General features: G+C 53.4%; 1 protein-coding gene across 1 annotated transcript in view; it reads left to right on the forward strand.

Annotated features, from left to right (window-relative positions):
* DGAT2 (diacylglycerol O-acyltransferase 2) overlaps positions 1–13271 on the forward strand; it is a 30698-nt gene extending 17427 nt beyond the window's left edge. Inside the window, exons 3-8 of the mRNA XM_081798860.1 lie at positions 2816–2923; positions 3321–3391; positions 8926–9130; positions 9740–9914; positions 10314–10516; positions 12100–13271. Coding sequence (XP_081654986.1) covers positions 2816–2923; positions 3321–3391; positions 8926–9130; positions 9740–9914; positions 10314–10516; positions 12100–12254 — 917 coding nt within the window. The 3' untranslated portion in view covers positions 12255–13271. The remainder of the gene's footprint in view (positions 1–2815; positions 2924–3320; positions 3392–8925; positions 9131–9739; positions 9915–10313; positions 10517–12099) is intronic.
* The last annotated feature ends 4163 nt before the right edge of the window (positions 13272–17434 follow it).

Here is a 17434-nt window from a genome sequence, read left to right on the forward strand (position 1 = left end):
GCTCTAAATGTGATGTGAAAACACCTTTGCTCTCCCCCTCTGGCACTTTCGACAGGTCACTGCTAACACGCTGTGGTCTGTTACACGAGTCAATGGAGGAAATACTCAATTTCCCTCAGAGAGGGGTGAAAGTTAAGGTGTCGTTTTGTTCCCCATCCAAGTGCATGGATCTCCGGACGGGACGCCTGGCTGTGTGTTTGCTCTCCTCCATAACACGTCATGTAACTTTCCCAGTGCCCTGTGAGGACATGGAGGCTCAGGCCCGTCGTGCTGCCTCCCGGCCCCTGAACCGCCACAGGCCGCCCTGCTCACAGGCCTCGGTGACCGGAGGTTTGAATCCCCGGCTTCACCAAGACGTGGGGAGGTGAAGCTGGTGAAGGTGGCCCTGGGCCTTCTGTGCATGGAGCCTGCAGGGTCTTTAAGTGGTTGTTGACCCAGCTGCAGCCCTGTGGCCCACAAGGGGGAAGCAGGGAGCCCCCCTGTTCAGAGGACTAGAATCAGGCTCTGAGAAAGGAGGGTTCAGCTCGTTTTTTTGCTCCATGAGCCTTTCCTGGGTCGGCTGCTGCGGCTGGAGAGGTGAATCAGAGCTCCAGCTCCCAGGGAGCCCAGGGGCTGAAGGGCTGTGTGCAGGAGTGAGTCCGGCGCATGCTGTGAGAGAGGGGCGGTGGGCACAGGGGGGCTACAGGGAGCAGGGCTGGAATACAGTCTCTGGACTCCCAGCGGGTTCTCTCTTCCTCCATCCAGGCTTCCCGGGCAGCTGTGTGAGGGCAGTAGGTAGGGATTCCCTCCTTCCCAGAGAGCTCAGACTTGGAGGCAGTGGGGCCTGCGGCTCAGCCCCCTCTGCTCCCCATACTCCTTAGGAGAGTTAGGGGTTTGACGGCAGCTAGATTTCCAGGCCGCTCGGACCCTCGCCTGAACCTCACGGCCCTGCCCAGGCCCATCTGGGGAATCCACCTGGCGTCTGAAGGAGCTTGGATACCTGTGGCATCTAGGGGGCTGGAACGGCCCATTTCCCAGGCCTAGGAAAGGGGACCAAAGGCAAACTGCTCAACAGTGTGAGCGACTTTGTAAGTGGCCTTAACTTAGACATAGCCATTCACCCAGCTGCTCCAAGTACTTCACAGTTTGCCTTTAATGGGTTTTTGTAGGCTGCAAATGCTTCCCTAGAGACTCCTCTTCCCTGTCTGTGATGTCACACTCCTAAGCTGGTCCTGAAAAGCTGGATGCCTGGTCACTCTATGTTCACTGCCCCTCCCAAGATAGTTGTACTATTTTTAGCTACCTTGGGAGAGGTTAGCTCAGGAGTAGACCAGGACTGCATTGTGGATGAAAAATGGATGACACCATTTTCCTGCTCTGAGGCTCAGGGGGGAGTCCAGCTGGCCCTCCCCCCTTCCGCAGAGGAAAGCAGAGGAGGCTCAGCATAGCAGGAAGAAGAGAGAGCATGGGATCCAGAGCCAGGCAGCCCTAGAGCACCCATGACAGCTCAGTGCCCAGCAGAGGGTGGGCATACAGCAAGGGTTGACTTTCCTCCCTGAGCCATGGGGAAGGTGCTGGATGGAAGTCACGCTCTACCTCGCATGAGCACCGGCTGCCCCCAGCCCTGTGCTGAGTGCCAGGGGGCAAAGAAGATGTGCCCCCCTCCCTAGTGTGGAGAATTCAGAGGTGAGAGATCCATGTGGGAGGGCAGTATGATACTGGAGAATGGTTCTTGGAGAGATCTGGTCTGAGTGAGACCTGGAAGGCTGGGTAAAACAGGGATAGAGGCCCTGATGAGGGCTTCTAGGGGCCAGCCCTGAGGTAAGCCAGCTCTGGCGCAGACTTGCTTGCTGTACCAGGTTTTCAACATTAGGGCCAGAAGACCAGAAAGGAGTGACTGCACAGAAGCTGGCCCCAGGGAGTCTTCTGAGGGCCCTGCTGGGGTTTTTGCAAGGGGGCCTGATGGGCTCTGGGCTTTGGCCTGGGCCTGACTGCAGCCCTCTTATGTTGGAAGGGGCCGGCCCTCCTCCCGGGGCAGGAAGCCACCTCTGTCAGGTCCCTCCGGTGGCAGTCTGGGCCTTCTCATTTTTGGTGAACTTCTAAAGCCTGGTGCAGATTATGGATTCACTGGTCCAACCCTGGCTCTGCTGGGGCGCCTGGGTGGCTCAGTCAGTTAAGCGTCTGCCTTTGGCTCAGGTCATGATCCCAGAGTCCTGGGATCGAGCCCCGCATCAGGCTCCTTGCTTGGCAGGGAGCCTGCTTCTCCCTCTTCTGCTCCCCCTGTTTGTGCCCTCTCTCCCCATCCCTCCCCCTGATAAATAAAATAAAATCTTTATGAATCCTGGCTCTGCCACTGTCCTGCTGAGTGACGTTGGGCATGTTACCTCCTCCTGGAGCCTCAGTGTTCTCATCTCCAAAGTGGGATAAAGTCCCCCGGCCTCACACTTGAGACGGTGGCTCAGCCCAAGTCCTGAGGTGTAGAGGCACTTGGTCGGTCCCTCTCTGCATCCACAGTAACTGTGGTGGGCACTGGGGTGGGGAGAACGTGCAAGGAGGGGCCCGAAAGAACAGCTCTAAGGACGGCTTTCCCAGTGCTACTGCCCAGACCGCGTGGAGCCCACGAGCTCCTGGACACCAGGAACACCCATCAGAATCTAGGAGATGAGGTTCTTGTCCCCATGAGCCTCATCCTCCCCAGGCTGTGGCTGCAGATCTCCTCTGCCCATGGCCCCAGCTGTGCCGAAGGCGTGTCACGTGGTGAGCCTTTGCCCAGAGGGGAGACAGGCCCATCCAGGGAGGCCAGGGCCTGACCCGTGGCCCTCTGCTTCCCCACCAGGAGTGGCCTGCAGCGCCATCCTCATGTACACATTCTGCACCGACTGTTGGCTCATCGCCGTGCTCTACTTCACCTGGCTGGCGTTTGACTGGAACACGCCCAAAAAAGGTAGGAGCACAACCTCCTTGCCCTACCCCCTTGCCCTTGGGACTTTCCCTCCCGCGCAGAGCGGAAGTTCCTCGGCATGGAGGCCACCACTTTTTACTTAGCACCTGCTATGTAAAAAGTGGGGACCTAGGCCAGGGTGTGGTTTCGGGTTGGGGTGTGGAAAGCCCCTCGGAGGGCACCGTCCTGGGCCTCAGAGGAGCTCACACTCCATCAAAGGTTTGCCTAACATGAGGGAACAAAGGTGAGAAAGGGCCCAGTGGGAAGGGGGGAGAAGATGCCCCGTAGGGTGACAGTCCCCTCACTCAGGGTCTCACTGGCTCTGTCTTCTCTGCCTTGCCCAAATGTCACCCGCCCCCACTCCCGCTACTTCCCAACACTGTATTTTGTTCCCTGGAAGGTGGCAGGAGGTCACAGTGGGTCCGAAACTGGGCTGTGTGGCGCTACTTTCGAGACTACTTTCCCATCCAGGTAAAGACTTGCGGGTGTTAACTTGGGAGGGTGGGAACGGGTGGGAAATCTGAGCGCAAGCTTTAACTCACCCGTCTGTGGGTACCGCATGTGCTGAGTTGAACCACATGACCCCTTCCACTGTGGACATCTGTTCATGTTCTACCCCACTTTATGCAGGATTTGAGGCAATGTAGGATACATACAGTGTCATACCAGGTAAAAACAAAAATCAGGACCTGAGGGAAAAGCTACTAGCAGTCCAGCCATAAGGGTCAACAAAGTTGCAGTAGTTGAGCTTCAGTCAACTCTTAGCTTCCTGGCAGCCAAGGCAAAAAGGGAAACATGATAGTTGTTGGTTTTTATTTTGAGAAAGGACGAAGCATGCTAGTTTCTTAGGGGAACAGGGCTTGTTCTAGCATGTGGATCTAAAAAATGTTTCCGACACTGAGATCCTTAGTGATAAAAGGAGCATGTATAATAGCAGATATTATGGCCGTTGCTTGTCTGCCTTTCAGTGAATATTAAAGGCATAACTGAAATGGCAGCAATTTATCAAGAGCAATACTAAGATAGTTCCAAGTCCATCCGACCTGAACCATAGATAGAACTTAAAGCAGTAGGTATGAGGGGCTTTTTTTTCCTTCTGAAGCTCTGATAGATCATCACTTCTCTCAGCCAGCTGCAGGTGGCCCACTGGGGCTCATGACCAGGGAATTAGGGCCCAGGAAATTAGATGTGCCGTGAAAGAAGAGTGAGACCCTAGTTCTGAAGTGCTCAGGGGAGACTTCCGGAGGACGTGCTCCTAGAACTCCATCTTAAAGATGAGTGGCACTAAACAGGCATGCAAACGGAAGAACGCTGAGGCACCTGAGTTTGAGAAGAAGCCTGCGGTGTGGGGGATGTTGAGGAGGTAGAGTGGAGAAGGAGGATCTCCATTTATTGGGAGCCTTCCAGAAACCAGCACCTTTCCTCAAGGAGTCCCCGTTAACCCTCACAGTACCCCGTGAGGCGGGTATTCATTTTATCCCTTTTTCACAGAAGAAAAACCTGAAGGTCAGAAAGTAGTAAAGCTGAATGAGGCTAGTAGCAGTTTGAGCTGAAATTCCATTTGCTGCCTTGCCTCAGAATGCTGGACTCTTCCCAACAGCATGCTGCCTCCCTATGCTGCAGAGCTGTAGGAAATAAGCTCGGGGACTCCAGCTTCCCTCAGGCTTGGAGGAAGAGCCCAGTATGACCCTGAGTGAGGCACCGTCCCTTCCAGCATGCAGTTGCCCCAGATGAAGCGAGTTTAGACTAAGTCGGTCTCTGGGTTTCCTTCCTGCCGCACCATCATTGGCTGCTCTGGGACCCCCATGCTGGTCTTCTACGCACCTGTCTTCTCTGGGGCCAGGCTCCAGGTCCTGACAGGATCAGTGGTGGCTTGGTCTGGACTTTTTCTCATCTTTGTCTGCCCCCCTGCCAGTGGTCTATAAGCCAGGCTGGCAAGGCAGAGGCATCTGGGCCCTAGCGCTGGGGGACTGTGGCTAACTCTGGCAGAATCCCAAAGGGGAGACACCTGTCTGGCCAGCTCATTGAGCACCCCAGCCCGGGCACACACTAGCTGCTTATGGTGACCCAGCAGAAGACAATGGGGTCTGAAGAGCCGAGGCAGCAAGTGTGAGAGTGAATGTGTGTGTGGTGCAGGGTGGTGTATGTTTGCTGCTATGAGTCAGTGACTGAGACATCCTGGCGTGCTGCCCGGAGGAGGTGGCCGGGTAACCCTACATTCCTCCACTGCCCTCAGTGTTGGGAGGAAGCTCCCTCTGCTCGCCACAGCCTGAGCCAGTTTTCCCAGGATCCTTGGGGTCAGGGCTCCCGCTCCTCCCTTCCCCTGACCCCATCTCCCTGGCTGCAAGGAATTCAAGCCTGCTGTTGCTGGGACAGAGCTGCATCATCGGACCTAACCCTGTCATTCTGGAAGTGAGGAGACCGAGTCCCAGAGACAGGCACGGTCTGGTCCAGGTTGCATGGCGAGTCCACGCCGGCGTTCGTACTAGAATCCAAGCCCCAGGCTCTTTCCCACTGAACTCCTACTGCCTGTTTCTCTGGGAGAGATTCAGTCCTGGATTTCCTCATCGGATTGAGCCCCACTTCCTGGGTCTCCCTCCCTCTACTTTGTGGTTAGACACCTGGGTTGAGCTCCTGCCCTGTCACTCTGTTCACTGCCCAGGGCAGTGGCTCCCTGTGCCTGTGCTGGGCTCTGTGCTAGGCACGGGGACACGGAGGAGTCAGCCCTGGCCCCTCAGGTGGGCTCACCATCTAGCGGATTCTGCTAGACTTTGTCACTTTCTGCCCAAGGGACCACAGGCACACTTTCTCAGGCTCACTGAGCCTCATTAGCCTTACTTGCAAAATGGAGCTGTCCGTATGATAAAAAGTGGTAAATTATGGGTGGGTGTGAGGGATTATGGACTCTCTTCTCTCTGCTGGGACCCTTACCTTAGAGGTCAGGCCACAGTGATCAGAGCAGCCTGTCCCTCTGGAAGATTCCTTGAGTCCAATAGCCCCCTCCACCCAAAACAGGATGACCCGATGACCACTGGCCAGAGCTGGGACGAGCAGGTGCCCTTCCCCACTGATGCCCACATTTCCAAAAGACCCAAAACAAAACGCTGTGTCCCTTTTCGCACCTCTATTCCAAGAAGTCAGATGGGAATTGGCGCTACAGGGCACACGTGGGCTGGCCCTGAGAGGGTCCCTAGGCACCAGGACCCAAGCCAACCTGGGCCTGAGGCCGGCCAGGGCATGGAGCCTCGGCCTGGGCTCTGCTCTTGCCCACTGGTGAACTTGGCCGAGCCCCTGATCCTCAGGGCCTCAGGCTGCTCTTCTATGCGGAAAGGGTTTGGCCTTGGTGACCTGACGTCAGGGCTGACGCTTCGTGGTGTTCTGTGTGGCCCTCCTGGCCTTCCCCCTCTCCTGGCCTCTTGCCAGTGGTTATGTAATGATCTCTGGCTGTAACCACCCACCCACCCTTCCCCGCCCCCTTCTTTGTATAGCTCCCTGCCACCAGAGCAGCTCAGCGAGCCCCGAGAGCATCCCTTCTCCCAGCACAGGAGGGCTCATGCGTTAGCAGTGGCCAACAGCACCACCGGCTACCCGAAATAGGGGTGGTGGCGCCCGGGTCACCTATCCCTGAGTTGTGGGCAGGATCTCTGGAGAGGAGACTAGGAAAGACTGTCTGAGCTTAGAATGATCTATCTGTCCATCTGCTTCATTTCCTGGATGGTCCTATTAAGGCCCAGAGAGGTGGGACTGTCCCGAGGTCCCAAGGCAAGTCAGTAGCAGGGTTGTGACCTCCGAGAAGTGGCAGCTCCTTTCTCTAGGCCTCCGTCTTCAACTTGCAATCCAAGGAAGGGCCTAGATCGGGGCCCTTCCAGCGCATGTTGTGCCTTGGGCTCCCAGACCCAGCCTTCAGTTCTGGAGCAGGTTATGAGGGCAGTGCTCACAGCCTCCACTCTTACCTTGACACGTCCCTACTGTGCGGAAGCCAGCTCCGGGGTCCCGCTTTCCTGTGAGCTAGCGTGCTGGGCACACCTGCTCTTCGGGAGGTGAACTCTCAGAGCAGTCTCCTCGCAAAGCTCACGTGAAGCCGGGCCCCCTTTTAGACACCCCCTCTCTACCCCCTACCCAACAGTCATGGCTTAGGCTGCCTGTGTTTTGCATTTATGTAGTAGGCAGCAAAGCGCTGGTTGGGTTTTTGAGCAGCTTTAACGTGCTTGCCAAAGGCAAAGTGGGAGAAAGAGTAGGGAAGGCCGGAGCAGCGGGGGTGGAACTCAGGGGGGCGTGCTCACACACGTCCCCGCAGTCGTAGAGCTGGGAATGGGGCCGGCCACCATCTGCTCCATCCCCCTCGGGCCTCTGTCACCTGAAGGGTCAGATTTCAGTTTCCCAGGGCCAGCCACCAGCACTGCGTCCCCCAAATCGAGCACCAGGTCCTTTCCCCAGCCAGGGGTTCCCAAATCGGGAGTCATGGAAAACCCAGGCCATTGACATTCTGCCAGTAGCCAGTGGCTCTGCGTCCAGCTCACACCAGTGCAGGGACGCAGGCACTTTGTGGCACGGGAAGGGGGGTGTCATCAGTGGCACCCCGCTAGAGGCCGGGCCGCCCACGAGACCAAAATGTTCATACCCTTGGCCCCAGGAACCGTTACTTCTAGAAGTTTGTCAAACAGTCAGATATGTGGACAAAAATAAGGTACTTATGGAAGCCTTATTTCTGAAGGAAATTCTGGCAGGTTTTTAAAGATCCATCCATCGGAGTTTGATTATAATTCTATTACATGCAGCATAACTATGGGGAGGATGATGCAGCCAGGAGAGACATGTGACTGAGGGATTGTGATAGGAAAAATAGTTACGATAGGCTGGGTAGAAAATTATGTAAAAATAAGGGGCGCCTGGGTGGCTCAGTTGGTGAAGCGTCTGCCTTCGGCTCAGGTCATGATCCCAGAGTCCTGGGATCGAGCCCCGTGTCAGGTTTCCTGCTCGGTGAGGAGCCTGCTTCTCCCTCTCCCTCTGCTGCTCCCCCTGCTTGTGCGTGCTCTCTCTCTCTCTCTGTCAAATAATTAAATACAAAATAAAGTCTTTAAAAAAAAGTAAATTATGTAAAAATGGTATCAACCATGTGCCCTTAATTTTGTGGTTTTTAAAAAAGAGTAGCAAAAGAACTCAACACGTCAGAGTGGTTTATCCAGATGGAGATAGGACAGGTGCTTTGGATAGATTACCTTTTCACTTTCCTGTATTTTTAAAGTACTCTATGATTATTCATTAATTTTCTAATCAGAAAAGAAGTGATGTTTCCGAATAAAACAGCCTTGCTCTCCAGCGCGCTCAGCACCCTCCACCCCCACCATGTTCTGTGCAATGCTGGGCAGGTGCCTCGGAGTCTAGGGCAACTTTGCACCACCCACCCCACCCTCCAAGCCACCAACCCCAGGGCAGGGGCAGCCCCCGGAGGAAGCCAATCAGTCTTTAGAGCATCCCAGGACAGCTTTGTTGATAGTACCACAGCTCAGCTGCCTGGCTGGCCCCCTGCCCCTGCCAGGGCTGGCATAGGCCTGTTGCTCGCCCCTGACCTCCCTGTAGTAGAGCATGAGTCGAGCCTGGCTGCCTGGAAGGAAGTTTCCATTCAGGCCACCTGCACTGTCCCTTCTCTGGCCAAACTAAGGGACATGGACTTTACCTTGGCACAAACTGGACACCCCTCTTTATCTGAGAGCGGCAGGGGTTGGATGAGGACAATGGGCCCAGGAGGAGGGCAGGCAGGAGGCTGGCAGGGCGCAGATGACAGGACCTGGTGTGTCTGGCTGGAGAGGTAAGGGAATGAGAGGGAACGTTTCCCACTCCCTTCCCGGGCGGGGACTCACAGTCTCAATGGCGACTGCCGCGAGTCTCAGGTCAGGTGTGCAGAGTCGCCCAGGGTATGGTGCCCCGGGTCCTTCCCCCATCTTCTGGGCATGTCCCAGTGCCCCTCTCCTGGCATCTCCTCTGACCCGAGTTTTTCCCTGCAGCTGGTGAAGACACACAACCTGCTGACCACCAGGAACTACATCTTTGGGTACCACCCCCATGGCATCATGGGCCTGGGTGCCTTCTGCAACTTCAGCACAGAGGCCACAGAAGTGAGCAAGAAGTTCCCCGGCATAAGGCCCTACCTGGCCACGCTGGCCGGCAACTTCCGGATGCCTGTGCTGAGGGAGTACCTGATGTCTGGAGGTGAGAGGCCGCCTCCGCCTGCCCCTGGGGGCTCTGTTGTCCCTGCCTGAGCCTCGCCACTGAGCGAGGTGATAGAGGGCGCAGGAGGTCAATACGCCGTGCCCCAGGGGCTGGGCCTGTGTGGAGAGATGCAGTGTGGCCCGGGCACGGCGGACCAGGTCTGAGCAGGAGAGCTGTCCTTGCGGCCGTCAGGGTTTCTCTTGGCTCACACCTTCCCCGGGAAGCCTTCTCCGACCCCAGCCCCTGTGCTGCCTTTTGCACACCCGAATCACTGTCAGTGGCTCTGTCCTACCCACCTGTTGTGACCCCTGCCGCCCCGATTCATCGGGCTCCCCAGCACCTAGCAACAGCCTGCTGAGCTAGGACCTCAAGGAATGTTTGCCAAATGAACGAGTTCCCTAAACAACCTCATATCGTTATCCCCGTTTTACAGATAAGCAAGCCCAGGCTCTGAAAAAGAAATAGCTTAGGCAGGGCCCTATAACTTCTAGCGGCTGGCTTAGATCTGGAGCCCAAGGCCAGGGCTCTCTCTGTCCATGCCTGGCTGTACGCAGGGGGTAGGGAGTGCCTTTATGGGCAGCCCTGATTCTGTGTCCCTCTCCCTGCCAGGCATCTGCCCTGTGAACAGGGACACCATCGACTACTTGCTTTCAAAGAATGGGAGTGGCAACGCCATCATCATCGTAGTGGGGGGCGCGGCCGAGTCCCTGAGCTCCATGCCTGGCAAGAACGCGGTCACCCTGCGCAATCGCAAGGGCTTTGTAAAACTGGCCCTACGCCACGGGTAAGTGCCCCCCCACGCGCGTGCACACACGCACACACACGCACGCACCACAGCTTGCGCTGCACGCGCAGCCCTCCGAAGCTTTGTTTGGCCCCAACAGAGCAACTCCTCGGCTCCTGGAGGCAAGGCCCAGACCCCAGGAAGGCATGGATGAGAGTTTGCCATCCTGTGGGAGGGGGGAGGTCGGCGGCCAGAGCTGCAGAGCAAGTTTGCCCAAGCGTAGCCCGAGGGTCTGAGTGGAGCAGAAATGCCGCCTGCGCTCCCCGGGCCCTTGCAGACAGGCCGAGAGGCCAGGCTCCCGTGGTGGACTGTGTGCCCTCAGGCCAACACGTGTCCTGCTGCTAGGAGAGCAGGAGGCCGGCAGTTAGGGTGTGAGGGACTCTGGCTTCTCCCTTCCAGAGCGGACCTGGTTCCCACCTACTCCTTCGGGGAGAATGAAGTATACAAGCAGGTGATCTTTGAGGAGGGTTCCTGGGGCCGATGGGTCCAGAAGAAGTTCCAGAAGTACATTGGCTTTGCCCCGTGCATCTTCCATGGCCGAGGCCTCTTCTCCTCTGACACGTGGGGGCTGGTGCCCTACTCCAAGCCCATCACCACCGTCGGTGAGCTTCCCCTGCCTGCAGCCCCTGAGCTTGGGGTCCCCCACTGCTAGTTTGTGGTGGAGTTAGGATTCACATCCAGGCTATGTGGTTCTGATGTCCACGCTCTAAACCTTGTAGATGCGGACATGTTTGGGCGCTGATGGGGATGGCGAGTGGGGGTGGGGAGCGGGCGGTGGAGAATTAGTTCCATTGCTATGAGCCAAGCAGTGCCAGGTGAGAAAACAAGACTCGGCAGTCTGTGTGTGCAGAGCCCGGAGTCTATGCGGGAAGACCAGGAAGACCAGTCTGTGGAGCAAAGACCGGGAGGGGGTGTGAGGGGAATGTGCAGGGTGCTCTGGGGCCTTATAGTGGACCCCAGGGAAGAGGTGACTCTTACACCTCTAGCTGAAGAGGAATTATCTAGCAAAAGAGACGAGGAGGAGGGATTTGTCGGAAACATGAGCCTGAGTGGACTTGCAGAGCAAAACTGTATAGATTTTTGAGGAACAGAAAGAAAAACATCAACATGACTGGACCATAGGCCTCTGAGAACTATAGCAAAAAACTGGCTGCGCTTGTCCCTCAGTTGTGTTGTTCTGGGTGTGTGTGTGTGTGTGTGTGTGTGTGTGTGTGTGTGTGTGGTTCACAAGCCAGAGATCACACAGAAGTATGTAGGCCACCAGCCGTGGACTTTCGGGGTCAAAGCTCACATAGATGCTTTGAGGTATCAGGGTCAGGTGTTTTGCTTTGGATTTCTACAAAGACTAGCTTCTTGCATCTGAGGTCCCAGACCCAGATGCACTGTCTGCTCTCGTTACACAGGCCTACATTACCAGGCCTGATCGCTCTGAGGCAGCAGGGACACTTCCATGCGCAGGTGTGGCTGGAGAGGGACAGGCTCCCGTGGGCAGTGGGAATGAGTTTGCACTTCACCTTAAGAATGGAGAGCTGCTTGAGGACTGGGGGGAGGAGAGGTTCAGAACTGCACTTTAAAGTGATTCTTGGGGCTGCTGGATAGCCAATGGGTTACAAAGGTCAAAACAGAAGCCCCTGAAATGGGTGCAGATGCCTCTCTGGCAGCCACGGGGGACCGAGGGAATGGCCGTGGAAAGGGCAAGAACTGGGGAGAAATTTCCAAAATGTCTTTGCCAGGGCTTCGGGATGAGTTGGGTGTGAAGCTGCAGGAAGTAAAGCAATGCATGTGTGTGTGAATGTTGCACCCCTCCTCCCTTACCACACTTTTCAAAGCATGCCACGTGATCCTCAGCAAAGCCCAAGAGGAAGGATCCCATGGGACAGGTGAGGCAACTGAGGCTCAGTGAGGCAATGTGACTTGCCCAGAGCGGGGCGAGAGCAACGCCATTACTTGCTCCCACAGCTCTCCCAGGAGCTTCCAGTCGAGTGAGTGGGTGCAGCCAATGTTGATCCCACCCGCTGCTTAGTGGCCGTGGGCCCTGGGGCAGGTCCCTTCCATGCCCTGGGCCCTCCTCGTCTGTCAGGATGGCACGTAGCGCAGGGTCACTGCCATCAACATCGTGGTAGACTCTCAGGGAGGGTGGACCGAGTGGGCTGACTAACCAGAGACCTCTGCCCCATCCTTGCAGTGGGTGAGCCCATCACCATCCCCAAGCTGGAGCACCCAACCCAGCAGGACATAGACCTGTACCACACCATGTACATGGAGGCCCTGGTGAAGCTCTTCGACAAGCACAAGACCAAGTTTGGCCTCCCGGAGACCGAGGTTCTGGAGGTGAACTGAGCTCACCACTGGGGGCCAGCTCCTGGGAGGAATCAGCTACAAATCGTTTTCTACCAAGTTCTCGAATGCTTTTTTGTTCTGTAAATTTGGAAGCGTCATGGGTGTCTGTGGGTTATTTAAAAGAAATTATAATAATTTTGTTAAACCATTACAAATGTTAGGTCTTTTTTAAGAAGGAAAAAATGAATATTGCAAACTCTTCCACTTCCAACTTGTCCTGCTCTGGGTGATGGCTACCACATCTGGGCCTTCACGGTCTCTCAACCAACCCTTCTTCTTCCTTTCCCAAAATTACAGAGAAAACTCAGTCCTGGTTAACTGGGAAAGAAGGACAGCCATTTGTGGCTCAGGCCGGTTAGATTATTTGCTTTTTCCCACTGCGGGATGAGGGGCAGAAGCCACTCGTAATACAAACACCTCTATTCCAAACTACCTACCCCGCACTTAACTGCAGGACTGGTCCCTCTTACCAAGGGGAAGACTTGGAGGGCACAATTGTCCCCATCTTGAAGAGTGCTGTGATGAGCATCTGGAATGCTCCAGCTTGAGTCTCGCCAGTCTTTTAAATCTAAGGCCTCCAGAGCAGGAATGGGGGTGGCAATGACCCTGTGCCCAGATGCACCACTTCCGGGATTATTCAGCCACCATGTCTGGTTGGAGTGACTGGTCCTCCACAGGGTGCTGACATGGACCCAGAACGACCCGGACTTGGCCTGAATCACATACTTCCCCCATGGCCTCAACTTGTTTAACCCATACCCCCAAGTGTGGGTGTGAGGAAAGGGTCCTTCTTCCTGTTCACAGAGGGGCTTGGCCTTCTGAGCAGCAGATTGGTTTCAGGTCAGGAGGCCCCTGAACCCAAGCCTCACATACTTGTGCCTTTCTGAGAGGGTAGGGACCAGGGAAGAAATCCAGGCCCTCCTCTGTGCGTTCTGTTTTCTTTTGATGAGATTATTGTACCATGTCAGACTTTTGTATTTTCCAAAACGAATAAATAAAAACGAGAGTCCTCTGTGAGTTACTGCTGGGGCTACATCTGTATCTTGCCACTGACACTTGGGAAAACCAGGGCCCCATCTGGGCTGCCTGCCAAGCCTTCCCCCTTGCTCATAGGGCTACATGACCCTGTGTGGGGTACTGGTTATCTAGTGTTGTGTGACGAATTCCTCCAGAATGTTGTGGCTTCAAACAACATGGTGTCCACCTCACAATCTGAGGGTCAGTAGTTGAGGTGCAGCTTCTACTTCAGGGGCTCACACAAGGCCACAGTCAGGGTGTCGGCTGGGCTGCAGTCATCCTAAGGCTTGACTGGGGGAAGCTCCACTTCCAAGGTCATCCATGTGGTTGCTCCCAGGGTTCACTTCCTCACTGGCTATTGACCAGAGGCCACTCTTAGTTGCATACCACGTGGGATTTTCCATGGAGTAGCTCACAACGTGGCAGCTGGCTTCATCAGAGAGAGTAAGCAGGAAGAGCCAGAAAGAGTGTGCAAGGTGCAAGTCACATTATTTTATAACTTACATCTCAGATGTGATCTGCCATATTCTCCCCATTAGATGCAAGCTACTAGATCCAGCTCACACTCAAGAGGAGTATACACTGAGTGAAAATCTGGAGGCAGGAGTCCTTGGAGCCCCCTCATGGCTGGCTACTACATGTGTAAGGGTTTCTGTCCTATATGTAGGTAAGGGCTATGGTCCTGAGATGACTGAGCTGGAAGCGTCCTCCATGGATCACTCAAGCCATGTTGTTTGCCCCTGGCTTCAGTTACACCACAAAGAGGGAGAGCTCTTCCAGTGTCACTGTAGTGATTTCAGGCCACACCTAGGTCTCACAAGATGGCACCTCTCTCTGTTCGAATTCCGTTCAACGAGTACTAAGCAGCTGGGAACCCCTGCTAGCTGAGGCCAAATGACTTCATTCCAACTGCCTAAGTGCCCACCCTTGCCATTCATTCAACCGCCTCGAGGACCACTCCTCTGGGCATCCAACGTGGGGTGCCTCATTGAGCTGGGACCTCTTGAAGGGTGACTGGAAGTTTGCCAGGGAGGAAATGAAGGGCAGAGTAGCAAGCAGGTGCAAAGACTGGGGAGACGGCACTGCTGCGTTGAAGGAGGAGGTGTTTGTAGATAGGTCTGCAGTGGGGCTTGGCTTGGAAGGTTGGGAGGGTTGACTTCTCCAGAGTTCCTAGATGGGCGGGAGGGCAGGCAGCAACAGGAGGTACCCTGGAGGGGCCTCAGGTCCACAGAGCTCCAGTAGAGGACAGATATTTCCTTTAGGATGGAGGAAAGGCCTGTTTTTTGATGACAGTCTCAGCCCCTTTCCAGCCCCATCTGAGGTTAGCCATGACCCTCAGCCTCTGGCTCCAGGCTAAGCCCTGGCCCTAACCTAGACCACCTCACAAAGGTAGGCCCTTATTCTCAGCATTAAGTTTGTGAAAATTGAACACCTACTGTGCGCAAGTGAGCTCCACCATCTCTGCCTACGAACAGCGACAATCAGCAGGCCCCCAAATCCCAGAGGGGGACCTCACCTAGGGCAATGTACCTCTAGCAGCAGCCTGCTCTAAGCAATGGGTGGGGGGCTCTAGGTAAATGCTGTGAACATTGCCTCTGATGGAGAGTTGTTACCTCGGGAAAGGGAACCGGATCCTCCTTTTCCAGATGACCATCTGCTTTTAGCCCGCGGAGGTGGGGCTGTAGTCCCAGCCTGGACGTTGATAATTCCATGATTCTACTTGTGGTTCACAGATATGGCCACTAGAGGGCACTGGGGCTAGTTCTGAGGCAAATGTCCCACAGGGGCCTGGGGTTTCTCTTCACGTTGTGGCATTTCAGCAGTCTGACCCTGGCCTAGAAACTAGAGAGAGTAAAACTGACTCACAAATGCTCAGAGCTAACCAGGAACTCTTCTTCTTCCAGGGTCTTAAGGTAGAAAGTTAAGAGATCTTTTTTCTTTTTTCTTTTTTAGTATGTTTGCATCTATAAGATTCTCTCTCAAACTGCTTTTGCCACATCCCATAGGTTTTGGTATCTTGTGTTCTTATTACGTTCATCCTAAAGTTTTTCCTAATTTCTCTTCTGATTTTTCCATTGAACCTTCCAGTTACTTAAGAGAATGTTGCTCAAGGGCGCCTGGGTGGCTCAGTTGGTTAAGCGACTGCCTTCAGCTCAGGTCATGATCCTGGAGTCCTGGGATCGAGTCCCGCATCGGGCTCCCTACTCAGCAGGGAGTCTGCTTCTCCCTCTCCCACTCCCCCCTCTTGTGCTCTTTCTCTCTCTTACTCTCTCTCTCAAATAAATAAATAAAATCTTTAAAAAAAAAAAAAAGAGAATGTTGCTCAATTTACACATATTTACTATTATCCCAAGTTTTCTTTTGTCATTTATTTCAAATTTTATTTCAGAGAACATACTTTGTATGATTTTAGTCTCTTTAAATTTACTGAGACTTCTCTTATGACCTAATAGATGGTCTGTACTAGAGAATGTTCCATGTGCATTTGAGAAAAATGTGCATTCTGCTCCTGCTGTTGAAGTGTTTTCTAGATACTGTTAGTGTTACAGTAGTAGTATTTTCCAGATGTCTATAATTAGGTCAAGTTGGTCCATAGGGTTGTTCAAGTCTCCTGTTTCCTTGCTGATCTTGTTGATCGTCTGCCTAGTCTTTCTATTCTTTATTGAAAACGGGGTATTGAAGCCTCCAACTATTATGGTTACATTGTTTATTTTTCCCTTCAATTCTGTAAGTTTTGCTTCCTATATTTTGGGAGTCTGCTGTTATGTATGTATATGTCCATAATTGTTAAATCTTCCTGATGGAGTCACCTTTTTATCATTATAAAATGCCCTTGGTCTCTAGTGACAATTTTTGTCTTAAAATCTATTTTAGGGGCGCCTGGGTGGCTCAGTCGTTAAGTGTCTGCCTTCGGCTCAGGTCATGATCCCAGGGTCCTGGGATCAAGCCCCGCATCGGGCTCCCTACTCGGCGGGAAGCCTGCTTCTCCCTCTCCCTCTCCCCCTGCTTGTGTTCCTCTCTCGCTGTGTCTCTCTCTGTCAAATAAATAAATAAAATCTTTAAAAAAAAAATAAAATCTATTTTATTTAGCCTATAGACATATAGCCACCCCAGCTTTCTTTTAGTTACTGCTTACATGGAACATCTTCTTCCATCCTTTTCCTTTCAACCTATTTGTGTCTTTGAATATGAAGTGTATCTTTTGTAGGCAGAATAGTGTTGGATCTTTTTTCCTTTCATCCATACTTCTACTTTCTGCCTTTTTCATTGGAGTGTTAAATCTATTTACATTTAATATAATTACTGATAAGGTAGGATTTACATGTGCCATTTTGCCATTTTCTTATGTCTTTCTTGTTCCTCTCCCTCCATTCCTGATGCCTTTTCTGTTAAATGTATATTTTTTAATACGCTGCTTTAATTCCCTTGTTGTTTCTTTTGCTGTATGTTTTTAAGTTATTTTCTTAGTGGTTACCCTGGAGATTAAAATTCACATCTTAATTTAAAACAGTCTCATTCAGATTAATAAGAACTTAATTTCTCCATCTTTTGGCAGGCTGGCCTGAGAGGAAAAAAGAGCAGGCCACACATAGGAATGATGTGGCAGGTTGAATAGTGGCCTACAACGTGATATGTACATACCTTAAACCCTGTAATCAGTGAAGGAATGTGACTTTATTTGGAAAAAGGGCCTTTGTAGATATAATTAGGTCAAGGATCTCAAAATGAGATAATCTTAGATTATGTAGGTGGGCTCCAAATCCAATGACAAGTGTCCTTCTAGGAGAAAGACAGACACAGGGAAAAGGGGAGAGGGCCATGTGGAGGAGGCAGCCCCAGCATACCACGGCCACCAGCAACCAGAAGAGGGAGGAAGGATTTTCCCCTAGAGTCTGAGGGAGCAAAGGCTTCCCAACGCCTTGATTTTGGATTTCTGGCATGCAGAACTGGGACAGAATGAATGAATTTTTTTTTTTTTAAAGATTTTATTTATTTATTTGAGACAGAGAGAATGAGAGACAGAGAGCATGAGAGGGAGGAGGGTCAGAGGGAGAAGCAGACTCCCTGCCGAGCAGGGAGCCCGATGCGGGACTCGATCCCGGGACTCCAGGATCATGACCTGAGCCGAAGGCAGTCGCTTAACCAACTGAGCCACCCAGGCG

This window comes from Leptonychotes weddellii, chromosome 11, assembly GCF_054177405.1.
Source record: "Leptonychotes weddellii isolate Sample4059 chromosome 11, ASM5417740v2, whole genome shotgun sequence".
NCBI classification, from domain to species: domain Eukaryota; kingdom Metazoa; phylum Chordata; class Mammalia; order Carnivora; family Phocidae; genus Leptonychotes; species Leptonychotes weddellii.